General features: G+C 36.2%; 1 protein-coding gene across 2 annotated transcripts in view; it reads left to right on the top strand.

Moving 5' to 3' along the window:
* The window catches only part of RANBP9 (RAN binding protein 9), an 84392-nt gene that overhangs the window by 13185 nt on the left and 52575 nt on the right, over positions 1 to 18632 (top strand). For both annotated transcript variants that reach the window (XM_037147929.2, XM_053668204.1), the window contains exon 2: positions 1124 to 1235. In XM_037147929.2, the coding sequence (XP_037003824.2) occupies positions 1124 to 1235 (112 nt within the window). The remainder of the gene's footprint in view (positions 1 to 1123; positions 1236 to 18632) is intronic.

Raw genomic sequence — 18632 nt, 5'->3', positions numbered from 1 at the left:
TAAACTGTTCTCATCCAGACCTTTGGGGATTGTGGAAACTTGTCTCACTCACTCTTCTTGAGTACTTTTTAACCAGCTACTTCAGCCTCTGTCTTTATTCTTCTTTGATTTTATAGGTATATTTTCTCTTGCTTACTTGCTCTTGTTCACATGCTAGCTTTCAAGGTAGTTTGTGTCTTGAACGAGGGACAGGGGAAGTGACTATGAGTGAAGGAAACCCTTTGGGATTAAAATGAGGACTAGCTAGTTTAAGAAGTTTAAAAGCCACTGTCTGAAGGATTTTCTAAGGATGTCAGCAATGGTGTGGTGTTATATTTCTTTCTTTAAAAAAGAGAGAAAGTACAACTAGAGATTAGCTATTTCTCAGGCTGTAATTGACCAAGGAAATTTTTATAGATCTGTCTTTGTATAGAAATAAAAGAACAAAATTGTAAATTCTTAAAGTCATGAAGTTCTTTTGCCAACTCAGTTTAATTGTATAAAATTTCACTTAAAAATATATATGTGACATAGATGCTTCTCAGTTAAAAAGGAGGCCATTTGGCAAAATAGTGTTGTTTAAAAATTAATTTTTAATTTTTAAAAATATTTATTTATTTTTAGAGAGAGGGGAATGGAGAGAGAAAGAGGGAAAGAAACGTCAGTGTGTGGCTCCTCTCACATGCCTGCAGGCGTCAAACTGGCGACTCTTTGGTTCGCAGGCTGGCACTCAGTCCACTGAGCTACACCAGCCAGGGCTGTTTAGAAATTTTATAAATGATGTGCATATTTAGATTAATAAAATTAAGATTGTATTCTCATGTTCTTCAATCAAGTGCAGCCTTTTTTCTCTTAAAAATAACAGTCTTCCCTAAAATACTTTAATTTTCATAAAGGACTGCTAGGTTCAGTGTATTCAGATTCTGAAATTTTATTAAAACTAATAATGTGTGAAGAGTTCCATGGCTGACTCGGGCTATTTTGCATATTGGGTTAATTGTGGTGATCATTGAGTCTTTAATGATTTGTACTGATGAAAGCAGAAATGTATATATTATTCTGCAAATCATATTTGTTCCTGAATTATTTGTTTAGATTCTCATTTGAATATCATTTGATTTTTTCCTTTCTGTTTTGTATGCAGGTCATGGCAAAACCCCAAAAGATGCAGCATCAGTTCGTGCCACACATCCGATACCAGCAGCCTGTGGGATTTATTATTTTGAAGTAAAAATTGTCAGTAAGGGAAGAGATGGGTAAGTGTGAATTGTGGTGGGAAAGTTTTTGCTATTCTTGGGTAATCGTTTTTGTTTTAATTCATAATGTTTTTGATGTAATAGGAATCTTGGAAATTTTTCTAATTGGAAAGTGGAATCTGAATATTTCAGTATAGCAGGTTGGATCTGGTTTTGGTTAGATTGTAGTTGAAACTAACACTTGAAATGGTGAAATTAACCAAAATTTTCAAGTAGGTTTGCCATTAAAATGGACAAATTGGAGTTGGAATTAAATAATAAAGAGATAGTGACTCATTTTTCACACCTTTTTTATATTCTTCTGAATTCTGGTGAAAAGTTAAATCTTGAAGCTTTGACCAAAGCCAAAAATTCTTGGCATTTTATAGGGGTTGGGGCTTAGGAATTCAGGCTTAGATCAGGGAAATGTGTATTTGTACCCTCTCATTTGGAGGCAGTTCTGATTAGGGTGTGATTTAGAAACTTCCAATTAGAACTCCCTGTAGATCCTAGAACCAGCTTTTATATCACTGCTTTACAACTTGGAATTGGTGCGTGTGTGTGTGTGTGTGTGCACAGGCATGTGCCTGTATGCTTGTGTACATCAGAATTATGTATGTGATTATGAAAAATACAGTAGTTGGGCCTTACACTGAATATTCCTAAATCAGTATTTTTTAGAAGTAGAGTTGGGCAAGATAGGCATTGTGCGGAAGCTTCTTGGGGAATATTGGAACATATCTCTGTTTAAGAACAAAATAACTGTTGTATCTTTCTATGGTATTTCCTGATAATTTCAATGTGGTATCAGAGGTCCTTTAAAGCATCCACAGAGGCATTTGTTCAGCAACCAAGATAAAAGTTCTTGGACTCTGTGTTGCAGTAAGTAAATCTGTATTTGAACTGAATCATTTAGTCCCTCTTACTGCTTCTTCTGTGTTTAATTTACAGAATAAGTGTATTCAGTAATTTATTCTTCTTTATTTGCTGAGTAATCTCACAGGTCAACAATATGGAAAGTAGAAAGTGAAAACTTGGAATTCGATCATAACTTTATTTAACTGCCTCAGTTTTCTCAGGGTGATCAAGCCAAAGATAAAGTCAGAGAAGTCAAGAATAAAGTGGTTGGAGACCCAGATTGAAATAGGCAGATGATTGTAATCATTTCTAACTCTACTGCTGCATACTCAGTAAGCCATTTCTTTTTATACTCCAAATATATCTTCAACCCCAAAATGCTGGTGTTGTGCAGGATGGTGCCCAGGGTTCTTTTTTACTTTTCATTCCACATATTCTACCTTTGCATGATCTTGATTTTGTATTTTCATGACTGCAAATACTCTGATGAGTTTCAAATCTAAACTGCTTCTCAGGCTATTCCCCTGGCCTCTGGCCCAATATGTCTAACCAGGTGTTTGCATTTGAATATCCCACTGGCGATAATCGTAGTTTGTCTAAAATCTGTTTCTCAATACTAGCTTGGTTACTTGTTTCAGTAGTGTTAGAAACTTGAGAAATTTCCTGCTTTTGCTTTCTTTGTCCCTCCCTACAGCTTCTGCCTTGGTCCCGGCTTGGTAATTTATCCCCTAAATTACTAAGGTGGTTGGTTCATTGGTGGTCTCCCAGTTGCTCCCTGATTTCTTCTTAGTCCATTTTATAACTGTTGTTGGTGGTCTTTTTGATGCAGAACTGAATTGTGACTATACCCTTCTGGAGATCATTTAGTACACCTCTTGCTTTGAAAATAAAATCTAAAACTTTGTTACTGAGCAAGGGCTCATTCCCTGACAGAGATAGAAGCCAGTTGTATGCACCAGATTCTGAGAAAAGAAAAAAGCTTTATTGTGTCGTCAACTGGCAAGGAGACAAGAGGCAGAGCTCAAATCTGTTTCCCTCATCCAGGGTTAGGGATGACATTTAAGAGGTTAAAGGGAACAGACTGGTGTGTCTAAGGGCTGGCGGGGCAGGTTTCTGTAGGAGGGCTTTAGAACGTGGTTATTTATGGTGAGATAAGGTAGGGGCTTCAGCACCAGATCTTTTGGACAACAGAGACTTCTTTTCTGAAGGGTTCAGTTATGCCCGGGTCTTTTGGTGGGATATAGGGTGGGAGGGGATGGACTTTGCTTCCAGGTGTAGTAGTGGGAAGTCAAAATTCTCTCCTAGCATGCTTCCCCTGCAAGACTTAGGGTTTTTTTCTTTTGTCTCTGAAAACTCAGTATTTTGTTGGAAACAGGATAGAGCCAGTTCAAGCTAGTTAGTTCTGTGATTACAGCTTCTTAGCAGAGTCCTTCATGAAGATTGGTTTTCCAACTCCTTTTTAATTTTTCAATCTTACCTCTTTGTTGCCAGGATCCCTCATCCTTTTTCCCCCCCATTTTAAAAGTTAGGTATATTTTACATACAGTAACATTTATCATTTTTAGCGTGTTGGTCTCAGTTTTGGCAGATGTGTACATTCATGTAACTACCGCCACCATCGGTGTATAGAACAGTTTCATCACACACCCTCTTCCCAAATTCCTCCATACCACTTTGTGGACAGCTGGTCCTCGGCTCTGGCCCCTGGCAACCACTGAGTGGTCTTCTGTTTCTATAGTTTTGTCGTTACTGCAATAGTTTATAAATGGAATCATATAGTTCTTGGTTTATCTTTCTGTTACTTCCTTTTGAAAGTATAAATAAATAATGCCACAGAAAACTCTGAACATATATCACGGATAACTGGTGATTTTCTAGATAAGGGAAGTGCTTAACTGAAAATGGAAAAAAACTTCAAACACTTTTGACACTTTTGAAATTTTTTAATAATGTGATTTATTTTCATTGCTATTTTCTGGGTATGTTTTTACATTTAGAAAGTTACTTTTATACTGACACCTGCATTCTCCTCTTAAATTACTCTCTATTGTGAGCAGTAACGGAATTAGCTAGTAACCTCTTCTCCTTCCCTTCTCTTCCCTCCCTCTTCCCTGATATCTGTGTTTTTGGTATTGAAAAACTTATTATTTAAATGCAGTAAAATTCACATTTGGAGGGTGGCATGTGTAGTTCTGTGAGTTTTGACAAATGAAATATAATCATGTAATAACCACCATAGTTAGGATGTGGAACAGTTCCTTACCTCACAAAAGTGTCTCTTGTTGCCCCTTACTAATCAAATCTTCCTTCTACCCTAACTGCTGGCAACCACTTATTTGTTTTCTGTTTCTATAGTTTTTCCTTTTCAAACTAGATTGTCATATAAATATAACCTTTTGAGTATGATGTTTTTTCACTTAATGTGACACATTTCAGATTCATTTTAGGTAGCCCAGCCTACCTATAGTTCATTCCTTTTTTGGTAAACTCGCCTGTCTCCGTTTTGTTAATTGTATGTCTATATACAACTCTGTTTCTTCATCATTTGGTGTTAGTTCTAAATTCAGTATGTTCAACAGTCACCACCAGATCTTACTGCAAAGCTCCTCTTAGGGTATTTTGATTTTCTGAAGCTCATTCTTTATTGGAAAGCTCATGAGGACAGTATTCTTTAAGTCCTTTCTGGTTTGTAACATACTTGTTTTTGACCATTACACCTATTATATTTGAAGGTTTCATTGGGTATAAAACCCAGGGCTTACATTTTCTTTTGGGCTCCATGGAGTTGGACATGCATTATTATTGTCCAAGTCTTATGCATTTTTTAGCCTTTACATGAAACTTGGTGTTCTGCTTATGTGCTGTGAAGATTTTTCTTATCTTTTCTTTTTTTAGTACCAGTAGTTGATTATGTCTTGTTACCCTTATGTGTGGCATTAAATAATAGCCTTCTATTATTCCAGAAAAGTTTTCTATATAGGTTTCTTTTGGGGGTGGGGGGAGCTCCAATTATGAGTGTGTGTTGGACCTTTTTGCCTAACTTCTATATCGTTTGTTCACAGATCCTTTTTCTTTCCTTCTTTATTTGTTTATTAAAAATTTCCTCCATTTTGTTCCATATTTTTTGTGGGATCTGTTTACTCTAGTGTTGCATTTAGTTTGTTTTTATTTCTGATATTTTTTTCTTTAATTCTTATATGATGCAAATACAAACACTATTTTCCCACTTAAGTTAAAAATTGGAGACTTCTTATGAAAAAGTTTTAAAGATCCAGTGTAAATTTTCAGTTATAGCACTTGTGAAGAAAAATGTTATTGCTGAAAAATAGTAAAACACACCCCAGTCTCCATAGTTTTACAGGTACATGTCACTTGGTATGATGAATGCAAAGTTTATAGAATTAAAATTTGAAGCAGTTGCTTACTAACTGATCTGCATGATTTAGAATTGCTGCTTTTCATTGTTCATAATTTTGTAAGGACATGCTGAAAAATAGAATTTTAAATGTAGGTTGTGATATAAAGAATTTTATTAAACAAAAATTTTACTTTTTAAAGTCATAAATAATTTAGTGCTTATGAGGTGAAAAGTAGGGTTTGTTTTATACATATAATGTGATAAATTCTTCTCCTTACCCTTCATTTATACTATGATGGGGCCATTTAAAAAGTTAGGAAACCAAGTTACATATATTTGTTACTGTAATTAACTGCAGATGAGATTAGTTAACAAAGAGTTTTTAGAGGAACACAAACTAATGGTATGCTTTTGTTGAACTTAGAGTTTTATTGTATTAATTATTAAAAGATGAATAGGTTCTTGAAGGCCATTTTAGTATATACAACCAGTCCTTAATTTAAGGTACTATGTATTAATATAGCTCTTTGAGACATAATGGCAGAATTAATGCAACCGACTGTTGTATATTGTTGTGGACTTTCTAGATGCAAGTAGAACATGTTGATTTTTTGCTTTCAGTGATTCTTCTGCTATTGGAGAAATGGGGGCAAGGTAGTGCAGTATATAGAGACATAAGTATCTGCTTTCCTGTCAGCATTGAATTAGAATTGAAACAAAATTTTGTATCACAGAAAATAAATCAGAATGATCTAGATTTGGATGATAACACTGAGAAAAAGAAATTTCATTTTGTTACTTAAGTTATAAATTATTTAGGTCAATTCTGTTGGTTCAGATAATCTAGTGATTAGTGCTTAATCTGTAATATTTTGGATATGCATATTCTTGGCATTTTGTACATTAATAGTGGCTGTTATAGGAATGTATGTGTGGGGTGTGGTATGGAAAAGTTGTGGCCACAGGAGGAAATAAGAACAAGGCTTGGAAGGAAGTTTGTTATACTCACAAGCCCCAGAGAGGTGTCACGCATGCCACTCCGTCATGCATGCCACTCCGTCAAGGGTCGGATTTTGTACAGGTGGCAAAAGACAGGAGTGAGAGGAAGAGTGTTTTATTGGGGTCTTGAGGGAAAGACAAGGGAGGGCTGGCTCAGTTGTTTAGGATTGGCATGTTTGAATAATTCCAGTGGTGTTTAGGCTATTGGAGTGGTCTCTGGTAGTCTGGTACCTGGACCTGGAATGATGTAGGACGAGAGAAATACTTGCTTGTGTGCATCTGTGTGTGAGGTCGATAAGGAGATGGCTAGGGCTCTTGACTTGGAATTGGTTGGTTTGTATGTATATGAAAGAGATAGATGTTCCTGGGCAAAACCTTTGCTATCTCTAAGAAAGGGCTAGTCCTGGGATCAGCAGTCTTTCCTTGGCCAGAAACCTTTAAAAAATGTCTAAACATCATATAAAATACAGCAAAGAAAAAAAAAGCCAATACAGTGATCAAGTAAAGTTTATCTGCTTACTTTGTCTGCAGACAAAAGTAAGTTTATCTGCTTATTTGTGTTTGTCATCTTTCAGAGCCTTAACTCTCTAGACAATTACTTTCTTTTTGTTTGCTTTTTATAAGTTCTTATACCTTTTTGGTTAGTGATCGCTTTTTTCTTTTAACCCTGAAATATGCATATTTTAAAAACTTGATTGAAATATTTTCACCGGAGTGTTTGCAACTTTTGATGAAATGTTTTTAGGTTAATGTTATGAACCAGTTGAATATTAACAGCAGTCTGCTTTTAATGTTTGAAAGTAGTTATATGTTCCTTCTTCCACATAAAGAAGGTGTATGTTCATGTCTTTAAATATTTGTGGGTAGCTTGTGAGTAACGGGTAACTGTCCTGGTTCTAGTTATTTTCCCCAGAAGCATTTTTTTTAAAGATTTATTTATTTGTTTATTTATTTATTTTTAGAGAGGGGTGGGAGGGAGAAAGAGAAAGAGCAGGAAAGAAACATCAGTGTGTGGTTGCCTCTCCCACATACCCACTGGGGACCTGGCCTGCAACCCAGGCATGTGCCCTGACTGGGAATCAAACTGGTGACCCTTTTGTTTGCATGCCACGCTCAAGGGTTCACAGACCCTTTGGTTGGTGAGCCGACAGCCAGGGCCCATAAGCATTTTTGCCACAAGTGTTTTTGATTCACAACTAACTGGCTGGAAGACAATTTCGCCGTAAAAGAACAAAAAATAAAAGGGATATTTGAAAAGATGGAATGAAATTTGAAAATTAATATCAAAATTAAAGACTTTATAACAAAAAGTGAAAATACATAGTCTTGGAAGTCTTTTGTTCATAGTATAATTTTGGGGGTTTTTTTGCTTGTTGATTTGTCTTGTTTGGCATCACACTTTTTCTGTTTTTGCTAAAATGTCTTCATTGAGAGGTGTCAGTTTCTAGCCAAAGAATCGATAATTAATGCTCTCTAACAACTTGTGAATTAGGAACTGCTTCTTTTATATTTGCCATAGCTTGATAAACTTTTGGTGTTGATAGGCGGGAAGAATAACTGCTCACTGAGGCTTTGCGAACGGGTGTGTTATTGTTTTGTAGTATAGTATGCAATTTGGCTTTACATGTAGCTTTGCGGTCTGGCTTTATGCTTGGTTGTTATCCACTATTTTAAAACCACTAGGTCTGCTTATAGACCATTATGAGGCTAAGATTTATATAATATAAAAATGGAAATACTGTGAGAACTTAGTCAATGGAGAAAGTAAACCAAACTGACAACCAACTTAAATACGTTGTCCACCAAATGTAAACCAAGTTGTCAACCAGTTATTTTATCTTGTATGGCAAGATTAGTTGTGTGGCATAGGTGCTCATGGAGAAAATACTGGACTCAAAGTGTCTTGACAAGGGGCCGGGGGAAGAGAGAGAAAGACACACATAGACACACACCCGCATACATGCCAGTGGTCTTTTAGAGCTCGTAATGCATCATGTCATTGTATTCATGATGCCATTCTGCAAAAGTAAAAGATTTTCTTTCAGAAGGTGTTAGGTAACTTTTAAGTCCTCTTAGACAAGGTCCCACTTGTACCTTGAGTATCATGAAACTATTCAGAATTTTAAAAAATATTTTATTTATTGATTTTTAGAGAGGGAGGGGAAGAGAGGGAGGGAGGAAGAGAAGGAGAGAAACATCAGTGTGTGGTTGCCTCTGGCTTGCCCCCTACTGGGGACTTGGCTTGCAACCCAGGCATATGCCCTGAATGGGAATTGAACCAGCAACCCTTTATTTCATAGTCTGGTGCTCAATCCACTGAGCTACACCAGCAAGGGTGAAACTATTCAGAATTTTAATATTTAAAATTAAACATCAAGCAAGGAATTTGATAGATGACTTTTATTCCCATTAGATGGATGCTTACTGAGAAGGCAGCATTTAGTATAATTTGGGATTTTCTTTACATCTGAAGTTTATAAAAGTGTGTGTTAAGAAATCACAGCCATAAAACTGCTTTTGAGTTTCAGATAAGGTGCTGGTTAAATACATTATTTAGTAAATTAAAAGCTCACTGCAATCCTATAGGACAAAAATGTCTAGCTCACCAGTCTTTTTGAAATTGCTAAATGAATTATTTCATATCTATCCTCCATATTTACTCTTTTGGAAAACATTGTTAGTTTACATTTTCAACAAATGTACAAGATGTTTTACAACATGCATTCCCCCTCATTATTAGATATCTTTACATTTTATGAAATAACTATTTTTTAGGGGCATTTATAATCACCATGTAGGTTTGTTTGTATTTAAGGCTTTTTGGGTTCCAGCAGGGCCTGGATGAGGCTGGAGGGCTTCTCAGCTGCAGGGCCACGCCTACCCGCAGCCATCAGCGTGCAGGTAGACAGGCCTGCGTGGGGCCCTCTGCAGACCGGGCAGCAGTGCTGCACAGTTTAAACGTACACCTGCACCGTGGTTCACTGCCCCGCAGGTAGGTTAGCCCCGGTTTTTATATGGCAAACAGCGCTGCATTAAATATTCTTGTAGATATTTTTGCATATATCCATGATTCTTTTCTTGGGATATATTAAGTGAAAAAAGGTTTGCCATTTTAAGAAGGATTTCTTTTATTACTAGTGAGGTCACGTTTTTCATGTTTATTTTCATGTGTGGCTTTTTTCTTGGAGTATAACCTTTTTAAAAATTTATTTTAAATTAACATACAGTACAAGGCCCCCTTTTTGTCTGTGAGTTTTGACTAATGCATAGAGTCCTGCAGTCACCATTCTTCTTAACCTTCCCAACAGATTTCTTTTCCAAAACTGACATATAAAAGGAACTATGTAGTACATACCTTTTCAGACTGACTTCTTTCATTTCACATAGTACATTTGAGGTTAATACATGTTGATGTTTGTACCAGTACTTCATTACTTTTTATTGCTGAGTAGTATTCCATTGTAAGGATGCACCACAGTTTATTCATTCTTTCACCAGTTGAAGAACTGGGTTTCCAGCTTATGCTGATTATGAGGTTATATTTACAGAAGAATTAAACAAATACTACAGAGCGTTCCCGTGTACCTCTCTGTCCTCCAAAGTTTCCCCTATTAATATCCTGCATTAGCGTGATACATTTTTATAATTGCGGAACCAATATTGAGACATCATTATTAACTCAAGTCCCTAGGCTGCATGAGAGTTTGCTCTGTGTTGAACAGTTCTGTGGGTTTGGGCATGTGCATAGTGTCAGGTATCTACTGTTACAGTATCATACTGAAATTTCACTGTCCTAAAAATCTGTGGTTCACCTATTCATACTTCCTCCTCCCCCTACTCTCCATCTTCAGACTCCTGGTAACCACTGATCTTTTTAAATTTTTTGTTAATTTCTATAATTTTAAAGGATTTTAAAAAGATTTTATTTATTTATGTTTAGAGGGGAAGGGAAGGAGAAAGGGAGAGAAATATCAATGTGTGGTTGCCTCTCGTATGTCCCCTGCTGGGAACTGGCCTGCAATCTAGGCATGTGCCCTGACTGGGAATTGAACCGTGATTCTCTGGTTCACAGGCTCGCACTCAATCCACTGAGCTACGCCAGCCAGGGCACCACTGATCTTTTTATTGTCACCATAATTTTACATTTTCTAGATGTGATAACTGGAATTACATAGTACATAACCTTTTCAGACTGTCTTCTTTCACTTTGCAATATACATTTAAAATTTCTCTTTTTATGACTTGATAGATCCTTCCTTTTTATTAGTGAATAATATTCTATTATATAGATGTGCGACTGTTTATCCTGTTGAGAAACATCTTAGTTATTTCTAGTTTTTGACAGTTTTGAGTGAAGCTCTTATAGACATTCATATGCAGGTTTTTGTGTGGACATAATCCTTCAGCTCATTTGAGTAAATGCCTAGAAGCATGACTGTTAGATCATATGATAAGACTGTGTTTAACTTTGTAGAAAACTGCCAAGTGTCTTCCAAAGTGGTTGTCCCATTTTGCTTTTCTACCAGCAGTTAATGAGAGTTTCTGTTGCTCTGCATCCTCAAGTCGCAGTTGGCGTGTCGGGGCTATTTTTGTTTGTTTGTTTGTTTGTTTGTTTGTTTTTAACCGTTACAATAGGTATGTAGTAGTATTTCATCATTGTTTTAATTTGCCAGTTCCCTAAGGGCATATGACATTAAACATCTTTTTATATGCTTATTTGCTATTTTGTAGATCTTTTGTGAATTATTTGTTCAGATGTTTTGCCCACTTTTTAATTGGGTTGTTTTTTTATTAAGACAACTTAGTATATTTGAATTCACATCCTTTATCAGATAGGCGTTTTGCAAATATTTTCTCCTAATATGTGGCTTGTTTCATTCTCTTAACACTGTCTTTATTTTTTAACTCCCCACTGAAGGACATTTTTTTCATTGCCTGGAGAGAGAGAGAGCGAGCGATCTATGCAAGAGAGAAGCATTGATTGGTTGCCTCCTATACACACCTATACTGGAGAATTGAACCTGCAGCCTTTTGGTTCTGCCAGCCAACTGAACCACACACTGGTCAGGGCTCTTATCACTGTCCTTTAAAGAATTTAAAATTTTAATGAAGTTCAGCTTTCCATTTTTTTTCACAGATTTTGCCTTCCATTTTGTATCTAAAAAAATTACAGCAGAACCCAAGGTCACTAAATTTTTTCCTCCACTACTTTTTAGACATTTTATAGTTTGGGGTTTTATTTTTAGGTCTCTGGTTCATTTTGAGTTAGTTGTTTGTGAGGGAGATAAGGTCTGTGTTTGTAGTCACATTTTCAAGTGGACATGTATTTGTGCATTACCATTTGTTGAAAACTCTCCTTTCTCTAGTTGAGTAGCCTTTGCTCCTTTGTCAAAAATCAGTTAACTGTATTTTTGTGCTTTCTGTCTGTTCCATTGATCTATTTGTCTATTCTTTTGCTAATATTGTGTGGTCTTTGAATACTGTAGCTTTATAGTGTGTCTTGAAGTAGGGTAGTGTCAGTTTCTGAGCTTTGTTCTCCCTTAGTATTGTGTTTGCTGTTCTGGATCTTTTGTTTTTTATCATGTAACCTTGAGAATCAGCACGTTGATGTCTATACAATAACTTGCTTGACATTTGATTGGGATTGTGTTGTATTTGTAGATCAAACTGACATCTTAATATTGAGTCATCTTGTTGATGAGTGTGGAATCTTTCAATTTTAGTTCTTTGATTTTTTAATGAGTTATATTTGTAACATCATCATTTAAATATTGTACATATTTTGTTATAAATATACCTGTTTCCTTTTTCTTGGTGCTAATGTATATGACACCATTTAAAAAAAATTTCAGATTGATTATTCACTGCTAATGTATAGTATTTGACTTTTGCTTATTAACCTTGTATCTTATAACCTTCCTATAATCCCTTATTAGTTCCAAGAGTGCTTTGTCAGTTCTTTGGGATTTTCTACAAAGATATTCTTGTCAGCTGCTGCAAAGGTAGTTTTATTTCTTCCTTTGCAATCTAACCCTTTTATTTCTTTTTCTTGTCTCCTTGGATTACAAGACTTGCATTATGGTGTTGAATAGGAGTGGCGAGAGGAGACATCTTTACCTTTTTCCCAACATTAGTGGGAATGCATCTAGTTTCTCACTACTAAGTATGATGTTAACTGTAGGGTTTTTGTAGGTGCTCTTGGTTCAGATGAGAAAGATCCCCTCTGTTTCTACTCTACTCAGAGTTTTATTCATGAACAAGTGTGTTGGATTTTGTCGGGTGCTTTCCCTGCATCTATTGTTTTGATCATAGGATTTTTCTTTTTTAGCATGTTGATGAAATAAATTATATTAATTGATTTTCAAATGTTGAACCAGCTCTGCATACTGGGATAAATCCCACTTGGTTGTAGTGTTTGCTTCCTTTTATACATTGTTGGATTTGATATGCTGGTATTTTGTTGCGGATGTTTGATGTCTTTTAATGAGAGATATTGGTCCATGGTTTTTTGTTTGTTTTTATAATAGCTCTTTAGGACTTCCCAGCTATCGTTTAATTGATTTTTGGTTTAATTCTGTTGTGGTCTGAGAGCATGCTTTGTATATCAATTTTTAAAATATGTTAAGATTTGTCTTAAGGTCCTGAGTATGGTCTGTCTTGGTGAATGTTTTTGTGAGCTTGAAAATAATGTGTATTTTGCTGCTATTGGATGAAGTATTCTGCAAATGTCAATGAAATCCAGTTGATTGACAGCACTATTGAGTTTGACTGTGTCCTTACTAATTTTCTGCCTGCTTTGTCTGGGAGATACTGATGTAGGTTTGTTGGTGTCTTCAGTTATGATAGTGGATATAACTATTCTTCCTTGAAATCCTATCAGTTTTTGTCTTACATCTTTTTTTTTTAAGCATGTTTAATTGACTATGTTACTACAATTGTTCCAGTTTTTCCCCCTCGGCCCCACTCTGCTCACTACCCACTCCTGCCTCCTGCAATATCCCCCGTAGTTCATATCCATGGGTCATGCATGTAAGTTCTTTGACTTCTCCGTTTCCTATACTATTCTTAACATCCCCTTGTCTATTTTGTACCTACCAATTATGCTTTTTAGTTCCTGTACCTTTTCCCCTCTTCTTTCCCTTCCCCCTAATAGCTGATAACCCTCCATGTAATCTCCATTTCTATGATTCCGGTCCTGTTCTGGTTGTTTGCTTAGGGTTTTTTATTTGTTGTTTGTTTAGATTCGGTTGTTGATAGTTGTGAATTTGTGGTGTTTTTAATATTCATAGTTTTGATCTTCTTTTTCTTATATGGTTCTTTTTAACATTTCCTATAATAAAGGCTTGATTCTTTAGCTGTACCTTGTCTGGGAAGCACTTTATCTGCCCTTCCATTCTAAATGATAGCTTTCCTGGATAGAGTAATTTAGATTGAAGATCCCAGTTTTTATTGCTTTGAATGTCTTGCCAGTTCCTTCTTGCCTGCAGAATTTTTTTTGAGAAATCAGCTGATAGTCTTATGAAAACTCCTTTGCAGGTAACTCTCTCCTTTTCTCTTGCTACTTTTAAGATTCTCTTTTTTATCTTTAACCTTTGGCATTTTAATTCTGATGTGTCTTGGTGTGGACCTCTTTGGGGCCAACTTCTTTGGGACTCTGAGCTTCCTGGACTTGTATGTCTATTTCCTTTGCCAAATTAGGGAAATTTCTTTCATATTTTTTTTCAAATAAGTTGTCCATTTCTTGCTCTTCCTCTTCTCCTTCTGGCACCCCTATGATTTGTATGTTGGTATATTTGGAGCTGTCCCTTATACTCTCCTTGTGTTTGTTTTTTTTTAATTCTTGTGTCTTCTGTTTGAATGTTTATTTCTTCCTTATGTTCCAAATCATTGATTTGAATCGTGGCTTCCTTCCCTTTACTTTGGTTCCCTGTAGATTTTTCTTTATTTCATTTAGTGTGACCTTCATTTCTTTATGTTATTGCCATACTCAGTGAGTTCTTTGAGTATCTTGATCACCAGTGTTTTGAACTCTGCATCTGATAGGTTGGCTATCTCTTTTTCATTTAGTTTTTTTTCTCGAGTTTAGTTCTGTTCTTTCATTTGGGCCATATTTCTTTGTCTCCTCAATTTGGTAGTCTCCCTGTGTTTGTTTCTGTGTGTTAGGTAGAGTTGCTTTGATTCCCTGTAAAAGGCACCTATAAATTGTGTGGAGTGGAGCCTTTGGTAATCACTGGGATGGGGCAACCCGTTTAAAGTGCTTTGTGGCTCTCTGTGCGGGGGGAGGACTCCTGAGACAGGACTATGTCACTGCCTGACTTCTGGGGATTTGCCTGGCACTTGCCCCATTTCTAGTCACTTCAGGCACTCCCTGTATGGGGCTGGCACCTTTCCAGCTGTTGAACCTCAGAGCGGGTGGGTTTGTGTACATTTTAAGACCATGTGGGCCCCTTAAACAGAGTTTCCTGAAAATCCAGCAATCCCTCCAACCCCTAACCTCCCCATACTTAGCTGTCTTTCCTTCTCCCCAAGCCCCACTAATTTTTATAGCCAGAAGTTATGTGGATCTATCTTCCTGGTGCTGGAACCCGGGGCTGTGCTACCTGGCCTGGGGCCGGGATGGCTTCCTCCCAAGGTATCCGGTTTTTATCTACTATATGTGAATGTAGGACTGGCTGCGCCCATTCCCCTCTGCCGCCTTACCTCCCTCCCTCCTTCCCCAGTCTCCATATCTGTCCCTCCTACCTGTTTGGATGAACGTGGCGTCTTTAACTCCCATGTTGTCAGAGTTTCATACAGTTCAATTTTCTGATAGTTCTGGGTGTTATTTGTTTTGAGATTTAGTTGTAATTCTTTTTGTGATTGAGAGAGGAAGTGAAGCATGTCTCCCTATACCTCTCCATCTTGACTAGAAGTTTTTGTCTCCATCTTTTCACTTCATTATTAGGCACATAAACATTAAGGATTGTTATATCATCTTCGAGAATTGATCTTGATACCCCCTTCCCCCAGTCTCCACACTGTTGTCCATGTTCATAAGTACTTTTGCTGTTTTGCTCAGTCTCTCCAACCCCTTACCTCCCCCCACTAGCTGTCCTCCTGCTCTTCATCTATGAGTCTGTCTCTGTTTTGCTTGTTAGTTTAGTTTGTTCATCAGATTCCACTTATGAGTGATATCATATGGTATTTGTCTTTCTCTTACTGGCTTATTTCACTTAACATAATGTTCTCCAGGTCCTTCCATACTGTTGCAAAGGGTAAAATTTTCTTCCTTTTTACAGCCAAGTAATATTCCGTTGTGTAAATGTCCCATACACAATGTCCCATTGTGTACATTTTTTTAAATTTTCATTTATTTATCTTTAGAGGAGAAGGGTAGGAGAGAGGAAGAGAAATATCAATGTGTGGTTGCCTCTTGTGTGTCCCCCGCTGGGAACTGGCCTGCAACCAAGGCATGTGCCCTGACTGGCAATCGAACCGCGATCCTCTGGTTTGCAGGCCACGCTCAATCCACTGAGTTACATCAGCCAGGGCATAAATGTTGTTTTATTCACTCAACCACTGATGGACATTTAGGCTGCTTCCATATCTTGGAGATTGTAAATAACTCTGCAGTGAATGTAGGGGTACTTATGTTCTTTCTAATTAGGTGTTAGGTTTCTTCATATATATTCCCAGAAGTGGAATTGCTGGGTCACAAGGGAGATTTATTTTTTAATTTTTTGAGGCATATCCATATTGCTTTCCGCTGTGCCTGTACCAATCTGCATTCCTACCAACAGTGCAAAAAGGTTCCCCTATCTCCACATCCTGTCCAGCTTTTGTTATTTTTTGGTTTATTGATAATAGCCATTCTGACCTGTGTGAGATGATATCTCATTGTGATTTTAATTTGCATTTCTTTGATGATTGGTGGTGTTTAGCATCTTTTCATAGATCTATTTGCATCTGTATGTCCTCTTTGGAAAAGTGTCTATTCAGGTCCTTTGCCCATTTTTTAATTGGGTGGGTTGTTTTGTAAGTTCTTTATAAATTTTGAATATTAACCCCTAGATACATTGGTGAATATGTTCTCCCATTCTGTGGGTTGTCTTTTTATTTCGTTGATGTTTTCCTTTGCTGTGCAAAAATTTTTTTGTTTGATATAGTCCCATTTATTTTTCCTTTTGTTATTCTTGTCAGGGGAGATATATCTGATAAAATATTGCTATGAGCAATGTCTGATCTTTTGCTACCTGTGTTATTCTTCTAGGTATTTTATGGTTTCTGGTGTAACACTTAAGTCTTTAATCCATTATGAATTTGTTCTTGTGTGTGGTGTAAGAAGGGGTTTTAGTTTCATTTTTCTGCATGTATTTGCCCAGTTTTCCCCAAAACCATTTATTGAATAAACTATATCTAGCCAGTTGTATGTACCTGCTTCCTCTGTCAAATATCAATTGACTGTCAAGATGTGGGTTTATTTCTGGGCTCTGTTCTGTTCAGTGATCTGTGTATTGCCAGTACCCCTCTGTTTTGATTGCTACAGCCTTGTAGTATAGTTTGATATGAGGTAGCATGATTCCTCTAACTTTGTTCTTCCTCAGGACCACAGTTGCAGTGCAGGGCCTTCTGTGATTCCATATAAATTTTTGAAATGTTTGTTTTAGTTCTGTTAAATACTTCATTGGAATCTTGATAGGAATTGCACTGAATCTATAGATTACGTTGGTTAGTATGGACATCATAATGATGTTAATTCTTCCTATCCATGAACATGATATGTGTTTCCACTGATTTGTATCTTTTTCAGTTTCTTCCTTCATTATCTGATAATTTTCCAAGTACAAATCATTTACAACCTTGGTTAGGTTTATTCCTGGGTATTTTATTCTTTTTGAAGCAACTGTGAGTGGGATTATTTTCTTAATTTTTATTTCTGTTAATTCATTATTGGCATAAAAATAAACTGATTTCTGGGTATTAATTTTGTATCCTGCTACTTTGCTGAATTCATTTATCAGTTGTAGTAGTTCCTTGGTGGAATCTTTGGAGTTTTCTGTATACAGTATCATGTCATCTGCGAATAGAGACAGTTTTTCTTCTTTCCAGTTTGGGTATCTTTTATTTCATCTTGTCTGATTGCTGTGGCTAAGACTTCCAGTACTATGTTGAGTAAGAGGTGTAAAAGCAGACATTCCTGTCTTGTTCCCCATGATCTTAAGGGGAACATTTGTAGTTATTGCCCATTGAGTATGATGCTGGCAGTAGATTTGTATTTATGGTCTTTACTATGTTCAGTTATGTTCCCTTTCTTCCCACTTTGCTGACAGCTTTTATCATAAATGGGTGCTGGATTTTTATCAAACACTTTTTCTGCATCTGTTGATAGGATCATTTGGTTTTTATCCTTCATTCCATCCCTTTACTTTAAATCTTTTTGTGTCTTTATATTTAAAGTTGGTTTCTTATCAACAACATGGGTCATGTTTTTTATTCAGTCTGTCAGTTTCTTGGTGTGTGTAGGCCTTTCTTATTGAAAGTGCCATTTGTTATAGTTGGGTTGATATCAGCCCTATTTGTAACTATTTTTTGTTCATTGCAGCTGTTCTTTGCTACTTTATCTTAAATCTTGTTTTCTTCTCCTTTTTAAATTCATTAATTTTTAATTTTTAAAAATTATTTTTAAAACAATTTGCTTTGTTTTAATTGAGCATTTTATAATTGCATGTTCTCTCCTACCTTAAGATATCAATTAACTTATTTTTACATTTTATTGGTCCTTGCCCTGGAGTTTGCAGTAGATGATTCCAACTGATACAACTCTATCTTTTGAATCACATGTTACCACTTTCCAGGCAGTGCAGGTGCTTTATAGCAGATTATAATCAATTCTTCCCTCCTACGTTTTATAATATTGCTCTCAATCTTTTCACTTATTCATAAACTATTAACATAATGTTACAATTCTTTGTTACTGTTATTTTTTGAACAATTATTTGAGATCAATTTAGAATAAGAAAAGCAAAAATTTTATTTTTCTTTCTGAACCTCTTCCTTTCTTTATGTAATTTGAATTTCTCACATTCATCTTTTATTTCTCTCTGAAAAACTTTGAATACTTCTTGCAAGGCAACAGATTGGCAACAAATTTGCTCAGTTTTTGTTAAGCTGATAAAGTGTTTATTTGTCCATAACTTTGGAAGGAAGGTTTCATTGTATATCAA

This window comes from Artibeus jamaicensis, unplaced genomic scaffold (assembly GCF_021234435.1).
Source record: "Artibeus jamaicensis isolate MK-2021 breed Jamaican fruit bat unplaced genomic scaffold, CSHL_Jam_final contig_482, whole genome shotgun sequence".
In the NCBI taxonomy this organism is placed as follows: domain Eukaryota; kingdom Metazoa; phylum Chordata; class Mammalia; order Chiroptera; family Phyllostomidae; genus Artibeus; species Artibeus jamaicensis.
This window is presented reverse-complemented; position numbering and strand designations above follow the sequence as displayed.